This window comes from Moschus berezovskii, chromosome 10, assembly GCF_049115385.1.
Source record: "Moschus berezovskii isolate FMDL1 chromosome 10, NW_MosBer_1.0, whole genome shotgun sequence".
Lineage (NCBI taxonomy): Eukaryota > Metazoa > Chordata > Mammalia > Artiodactyla > Moschidae > Moschus > Moschus berezovskii.
The window spans coordinates 77,736,827-77,745,292 of record NC_142469.1 but is presented as its reverse complement, the minus strand read 5'-3'; the positions used below and the strand labels follow the sequence as shown (position 1 = coordinate 77,745,292).

The following is an 8,466-nucleotide window of genomic DNA, read 5'->3' as shown; positions in this document are numbered from 1 at the left end:
TGCTGACACATTGATCTTGGAATTCTAACCTCTAAAACTAGGAGAAAATAATTTCTGTTTATTAAACCACCCCATCTGTTGATACTTTGTCATGACAACCCTAGGAACATAATACAATGTTGCAAAAGACTGAGAAAGAAGGACCATTGAAAGCTATATGAAAGTTGAGTATAAATGAGAAAATTATTAGAGATGTGACAATGAAAAATGAGATTCAGGATTCAATGAAATGGAAAGAGACAAGTGCATGTGGTAAGAGCATGTGCAGAGTATTGAGACAGGCGACACAGGTAAAGCACTTTATCATTTATTATTTAGTGCAATAAATATCTTTACAATGTAAATATCTTTACATCTTATAATTAAAATACCTGCCTGAAACTTTGTTCCTGGCTAACTTGAAAAAAATAAATATTTTCCCAATTTTGAAAGGCTTTATTCATTTTTTGTATCTAATTTCATCATAAATTCATAATTTTAAAAATAGTCCTAAATTTTCAACTTTTGCTCTCATTCATTCTGAAAATAAACTAATGGTTGATGAACTATCCTTAAAAAGTCCCCCAGTTAAAACAACTTTCATGGCTTTCCTAAACCAAGGGTAAAATAAAGCATAAATCAAAGGGTTCATGGCTGAATTATAATAGGCACCCCAACAGCAAATCTCATAAATATAGGCAGGGGTTATGAAACCCATAAAGGCATCAATTAATGTATCAGTTGTATATAGTAACCATGAAATCATAAATGCTACTACTGTGACCCCCAGGGTTTTAGCTGCTTTTCTCTCTCTCTTGGCCACTCTGGATTTGTAGCTCTCTGATTCTGCTTTGCTGCCAGTATTTTCAATTTTTAGAGCTTGTTGTTTAGCTACAATAAAAATCTTACCATAAAGAATTACCATAATAAGGGAAGGTATAAAAAATATCAGAACACTTACCAAAACCCATTCTTGATTTACAACAATTTGACAACCACCTATACAGTTGAGGGCACTTCCTAATTCCTCCATCCCATCGTCACTGACACCTGTGTAGAACACAGTTCCGCTGTACACAATAGGCAGAATCCAGGAGATGCTGACGCATACCCCTGACACAGACACCATGAACTTGGCGGGATAGACCAGGGGGTCAGTAACAGCAACGTACCTGTCGATGGAGATGAAGGACAGGTGGAAGAGAGAAGAGAAACAAAACGCCACATCACAGGAGCTGTGAAGGGCACAAAGTCTGGCTCCAAAGTACCAGCAGCTCTCCACGGACCTGACCATGCTGAAGGGCATCACGGTCACTCCCACCAGAAAGTCCGCGCAGGCCAGAGAGGCGATCAAGAAACTTGCTGGTGAATGCAGCTGCTTGAAGTGAAGAACTGAAATCATCACCAAGAAGTTTTCAAAGACAGCCAATAAAGACCCAAAGCCAAACACTGTGAACAGAATCACCCGAGATGCAGGTGAGTAGGGAGATTTAACACAAGATCTGTTCACATTCTCATAGCAGAGCTGCACGGTATCAGGTTGGGAAAGATTGCTGGTCATGGTTCTGCAATTGGATGCTTGCTTTGTTTCTGCCCTTCAGAAAAATGGTTCAATTCTGAAAATTAAATAAATAAAATAAACCTGCATACTTGAATAGTGCTTTTTAAAATTTCCTCATGTTACATCTATTTTCCATTTTGTTATGTAAAGAAATTAAAAGAATTTTTTAAATTCTGAAATTCATTCCTTCTGTGTTTATATAGTTATTTCTCTGTGTCTAAATCTCATAGGTAGCCAACTTTAAGCAAATCTACTATAATTATTCAGAAATCACATTATATGAATAATTGAAGAAATTTAATTTAAATACCTGGCCCTTTACACCTGTGAACTTCTTCCTTGCAAAGGATAATCACATGCAACAATTGCACATTTTAAAATTCACCTCTTAATGGACCTCCGTCTTCATGTTGTCTGAAAAGTTAACACCTAGGGTGCTTTAGAAAGCCAGCCAATAAACTTTGCCCATTATAAATTCCTCACAAGCAATCCCTGTAGTGTGAGGTGTGACTGACGAAAAGAAACTTACTTTTGTTGATTACAATTAAAAAGTTTTTCTGCAAAACATATTTCTCTCTGCCCTTTTACTTTATCAAAACATGATTTTCACATCCAAGAGATCTATTTTAATTCAAATGTTCCAAAATAGCCTCATTCTGTATTTGGCAATAATGTTACCTATTCCCTATTTATAAGACTGGCTGCATAATTTGCAGGATCTGGGACAAAATAACAATCTGGAGTCTTGGTTCAAAAATATGAAAAATAGTGCCCTCACATTCACAAGTTTTTTCCCCTTCTCAGCAGTTTCTCTCGACTTCCCAAGATATTTGATTATTGCTGTGGAATGCCTCACTCCCTTGGACATGGAGATATTAGCAGGTCAAGTGCAGGTCCTCATAGGTGCCTAGAGACCCTGTTCTGCAACTTAGTGGCCCACCCTCTGCCAGGCTCCCCCTCCCACCAACCACTGAAACAATAGTCCAGGCTCTGTTTGGGGTGAGGAAGCTGAACCAGGCATCTGCCCTTCTCCTGGGCCTGCCACCTCAACCAAAGACAGATAGACAGCCCCCTGGGACTGCAGCCTCTACACAGGGCCCACACAGTGCATGAATTGGGGGTAGGTGAGGGGCTTGACCTGCTGAGTCTCTATTGGAACGTGCTGTGGCCCTACCAACCTGAGATGGGATAACACCTGCCGAGCCTACAGTGAGACTTCTGGAGTGCACACCTGACCACAGCCTTCCCAACATCACGTCCAGTTCTCGCACAGGGTGGAAAAGGAATGGCAGTGCTAGTAGGTCAGAGTAAGGAAGGAGACACTGGACTGGGCCCAAAGAGCCAGGCAGTGAGGAGCAGGTGGATTAAAACCCCTCCCAGGGATAAAGGGGTATAATGGGAGACAATCATAGGTAATGTGATTCCAGGTTCTGAGCCCCTTCACATGCTCCACGGTCCCACATACAAAATACTATTCAAAGATAAACTTATAACAAATTCCAAAACTGCAGCAACAGACCTCAAAGCCCGATAGCAGGGTTCAGTGCTGCTGGACTAGTGGCAACCCATGGAAGGGCCCTGTCTGATTCGCTTCTGAAACTAAATTATTTCTTTGAGAGTCCCTTATACTGCAAGGAGATCCAACCAGTCCATTCTAAAGGAGATCAATCCTGGGTGTTCATTGGAGGGACTGATGCTAAAGCTGAAACTCCAATACTTTGGCCACCTCATGCGACGAGTTGACTCACTGGAAAAGACTCTGATGCTGGGAAAGGTTGGGGGTGGGAGGAAAAGGGGACGACAGAGAATGAGATGGCTGGATGGCATCACTGACTCTGTGGACATGAGTTTGAGTGTACTCCGGGAGTTGGTGATGGACAGGGAGGCCTGGCGTGCTGTGATTCATGGGGTCGCGGAGAGTTGGACACGACTGAGCGACTGAACTGAACTGAACTGAACTGAAGAGCAACTAAATGAAGCAAAGAATGTCAAGCGGAGGCAACCGCCAAACTATCTGATGGGACAATTGGGAGCTGAGGGCCAGGCAGTTCTGATGGTAATATCCTTTCTGGACACAGAATTTTACCCTTTGGGTATCAACAAGAAATCAGAGAATTACAGAGGCAGACTAAAGACTATAAAGTGTTAATCACTCAGTCTTGTCCAACTTTTTGGGACCCCATGGACTGTAGCCCACCAGGCTCCTCTGTCCATGGAATTCTCCAGGTAAGAATACTGGAGTGGCTGTGGTACTGTATTAATGTACTTTTTAAGGTTCTGTACTGTAAGATTAAAAATATTTTCTTTATTTTTTGTGCTTGTGTTTGTTTGACTTTTATGTATTATTTCTGTGGAAAGTATTATAAACCTATTACATTACAGAACTATATAACCGATTATGTTAGTTGAGTACCTAGGACTTCATTGGACTTAAACAAATTGGACTTACGAATATACTCTTAGAACAGAACTTGTTTCTATGTAGGAGATTTATTGTAATTGTATCCCTCATCTAAAAAAAAAGGAAAAATGCTGTGTTTGTCTACAGAAAGAAAAAAAAAAAAGAATACTGGAATGGGTGACCATTCCCTTTTCTAGGGGATCTTCCTGACCCAGGAATTGAACCCCAGTCTCTTGCATTGCAGGCAAAGTCTTTACCACCTGAGTGGTACCATTCTGAGTACCATTCTGAGCCACCCCATTAAAGTATTTCAAGTCTGAGGTAAAAAGCTACCTTTGATCCTTTAAAGCAAATAGGAAGCAACCCAACAAAACAAATAAGTGATGAAGAATTTTTTCCTTTACATTATGCTTAATACGTAAAAATTAAAGTATAATCTGCCATTAAGGATAAAAATAGTGAAAATAGCTTGAATAAAAATGAAACAGATATTAAAGATGTGCATGAAAACAGTTAATTGTCAACAGAATTCTTCTGGGTAGTGCTACGTTTTCTTCACTCTCAATTCTCAAACCTAACTTGTTTTCAACCCGCTCTTTTTCAGTAACCTTGCCTCCCTATTTTCTGACAATATAACATATAGAATTTAAAGACTGAGAGGATGTAAAGATTTGGGGTGCATAATGGAAGCAGGAATCAAGGATGATTCCCAGGTTTTCAGCTTGCCATAAAGAAAGGTACAGTATGTAGGACAAAAAGTACATTTGAGGGGAATGATGATGGATTAAGTTGGGATTGGGTAGAGGAACATAAAACAGAGTTTCTTCAGTGAATAGGTTAGCCTGCATACTTTTAGCTCAGGAAAAAAATTGTGCCTGGTATGATCATGTGGGATTCCCCAGCATACTGGTGTTTTTATGAGCATAGGAGTATATGTGATTGCCTGCTATACAACTGCCATAAAGCTTAGGATATATCTGATACTCAGTAAGCATACAAAAAAGATCTTCATGATCCAGATAACCACGATGGTATGATCATTCACCTAAGCCAGACATCCTGGAATGCAAAGTCAAGTGGGCTTTATAAAGCATCACTACAAACAAAGCTAGTGGAGATGGTGGAATTCCAGTTGAGCTACTTCAAATCCTAAAAGATGATGTTGTTCAAGTGCTTCATTCAATATGCCAACAAATTGGGAAAACTCAGCTGTGGCCACAGGACTGGAAAAGGTCAGGTTTCATTCCAGTCCCAAAGAAAAGCAATGCCAAAGAATGCTCTAACTATCACGCAATTGCACTCATGTCACACACTAGTGAAGTAATGCTCAAAAGTCTCCAAGTCAGGAGAATCAATCAAAAAATAAAATAAAAATAAGATAAATTAATTTTTTTTTAAAAAAAGCATCAATTTTTTGACACTCAGCTTTCTTTATAGTCCAACTCTCAAATCCATACATGACTACTGGAAAAACCATTTAATACTTGGGAAAATCAATCCAGGCCCAGGGGGGCAACAATATTTAGCCAGCAGACTCAGGCTAGTATGTGGATAGACACAAAAGCTGGACAGCAGGTTCATTATAAGACTTGCTCAGCATTGATTTTGCATGGGAATGGAGAAGGAACTCTTCTCAAGAAGAGGACCTTTAATTTGGACTAGTGGAGGGACACCAGGAAGTTTTCCCAAATGAATAAACCTTCCCTTCTTGCAATGTCACTCTTGGCACTTTATCCTTTTTACAAAGTACTTGTCTCAGGACGTCCACTAAAATTTCTCTTGTGCCTTCAACCACTGCCAACTCAAAGGGGAAGCTGTGTGAGAATGGTATGTTTCATTGTTCGTGCTTTCATTCAGTCAGTAGTTACTGGTTAGCAGCTCGTAGGAAGGAGACAGAGTTCCTAGGAGATGGTAGGAAGTAAAGACAGGGCAAATGGGAGACTCTAAAGTGGATTTTACCTGCCTCATAAATTTAACAAAGATGGGTCATAGCAGAAACCTGATCTACTCTTCTTTTTAAAATGGTCTATTCTGCTTAGCCTTGTATTGTCCTTAGAAGCTGACCAAAGATCACCCTTTGTCATTAGATATAATTGAGTACATACCTTTAAACTGGTGTGTCTGTGGACAGAATAAAATATAAATGTCAGTTGCTATGTAATACCTGGGAATAGAGTCTACACTTTTTTATTTCTGAGAAATGCTATTGGTTTTTTGAAATTTAATATAAGATGTTATATTATTTCCCATCACTGGGTACAATAGCCAAGAAGTCTTTTTGGTTAAAATGCTTGATTCTATGACTTTAGCTAATCAATCTTATAAAGGCATGTTCTGAAAGTGTCTCAAATAAAGCATCCTAATAAAATTCTTTCCACTGATAAAATTTATAAAATTGAAAGAAACAATTCCTATGCAATGGTAGTTTGTTTATTGACTCTTTGATCTCCAAACCTACAGATGTGTTTTAAATCATCCTGGTTTTTACACAAGACCGCAATGAGAACACCTATCATTATTTTTGTTTTATAGATAAGCAACTAAGATATACAAAAGGGTAATGACTTAACCAAGGTTGAAGTTAGGAAATGGTAGGGATGGGTTTCAAACCCAGACAGCCTGGCTTTAAAATCTTACTCTGGACTCTGCAGTATATGTAGATTTTACAGATAAGAGAAGGCACATGTTTCCAAAAACAACTAGACATTCATAATCCAGATAATAAACCTCTGAGCTATCACCCCACAAATTTCCATTTCCACTCTGTATTATGGAAGTTTATGTGTTCTAGCATTTTTTTCACTAGATATAAGATTTGGGGATTAGACAAACACTATCAATAGCCAAATCTGGATTTTTCCTAAACATTGATTACTAACAATTTTCTACTTTAGAAAACCAAATATAAAAGGAGGCAGATTTTTTAATTTATTTTTTTATTGAAGGATAATTGCTTTACAGGATTTTGTTGCTTTCTGTCAAACCTCAACATGAATCAGCCATAGGTATACCCTTTTAAACCTCCCTCCCTTCTCCCACCCGATCCCACCCCTCTAGATTGATACAGAGCCCCTGTTTAAGTTTCCTGAGCCATACAGCCAATTCCCATTGGTTATCTATTTTGCATATGGTAATGTAAGTTTCCATGTTACTCTTTCCATTCATATTACCCTCTCATCCCCTCTCCCCATGTCCATAAGTTTATTCTCTATGTCTGTTTCAAAAGGAGGCAGATTTTTAATGCAAAAAAGCAGTACACAATTATTTGATGGATGAAAATAAAGTCATTATTTGCTTAAAAATAGCCTTGCTGCTGCTGCTAAGTCGCTTCAGTCATATCCAACTCTGTGCAGCCCCATAGATGGCAGCCCACCAGGCTCCCCCGTCCCTGGGATTCTCCAGGCAAGAACACTGGAGTGGGTTGCCGTTTCCTTCCTCAATGCATGAAAGTGAAAAGTGAAAGTGAAGTCACTCAGTCGTGTCCGACTCTTAGCGACCCCATGGACTGCAGTCCACCAGGCTCCTCCATCCATGGGATTTTCCAGGCAAGAGTACTGGAGTGGGTTGTCATTTCCTTCTCCAAAAATAGCCTTAGATGCTTACAAAGAGCAAGGAACTGTACTAGGTATTGAAATAAGGTGAAAAAATAACAGGTAAAAAGTACACAACTATTTAGTATTGTTATTAAACATCAGATTACTCGATATACAAAGTATAATAAATCTGTTTAAAGCCTGAAAATATCTAAAAATTATTGCTAAGGTTCTATGAAAAACTTAGTTTAAAATATAGTGATCAAAATAAATTTCTTGCATGTCAAAGGACAGTTGTCTTTAAAACTCACTTTTGACTTTTTAATTACTATTACTGGTGTGTTTCTGCTTTTTTTTCAAGTGCAAATATAATACTGAAGAGTCATTCTTCAAGATTGATACTTAAATAGGTTGGAATGTGTCAAAAATGAAGAGTGAAAACATAAGTGAAGAGCATTAGAGCTCTAGAAAAATAAACAGCAGCTTCAAAGGTTGATGCATCAGTTACATCAGTAAGAAAAGAAGATATGTTACAGCAGTGACCAACGAGTGACACTGACAGTTCTCCAAGAGAACCTATATATTAATGATGGTCTGTTTTGTCTTTGCAATGTGTTATTGATGGATTATTCACAGCCTTGATGCCAATTGATAAATTTGCTCTAATTCCAAGCAACACTGAGGCAAATGACAGCAATTGTTCTATAACTTTCTTTTTTTTTACCTATTTATTTTAGGAGGCTAATTACTTTGCAATATTGTAGTGGTTTTTGTTCTGTAACTTTCAATTTCTGAACACCCCACTTCAATATTTTTTTAATAAACAATTTTTTTTAAAGTAGAGCTGTACTTTTAGTAAAAACCAATTAAAAGAAAAATACATGTTGGACAAAAACAATTATGAATTCAATAATGCTTTTACATAAATGCATATTTTATTAATAAAAATAAGCATGCATTTTAATAATAGTACATATATGTGAGAGACGTAG

General features: G+C 38.2%; 1 protein-coding gene across 1 annotated transcript; it reads right to left on the bottom strand.

The window, feature by feature from the left end:
* Positions 1-514: 514 nt before the first annotated feature.
* LOC129561111 (trace amine-associated receptor 6-like) lies at positions 515-1,540 on the bottom strand. Its single transcript, XM_055433511.2, has one exon. It carries the CDS (start codon positions 1,538-1,540, stop codon positions 515-517), a length of 1,026 nt encoding a protein of 341 aa, XP_055289486.2.
* Positions 1,541-8,466: the final 6,926 nt, after the last annotated feature.

Excerpts from the sequence above, each read along its gene's own strand:
- LOC129561111 (XM_055433511.2), bottom strand. The coding sequence starts at position 1,540 with ATGACCAGCAATCTTTCCCAACCTGATACCGTGCAGCTCTGCTATGAG.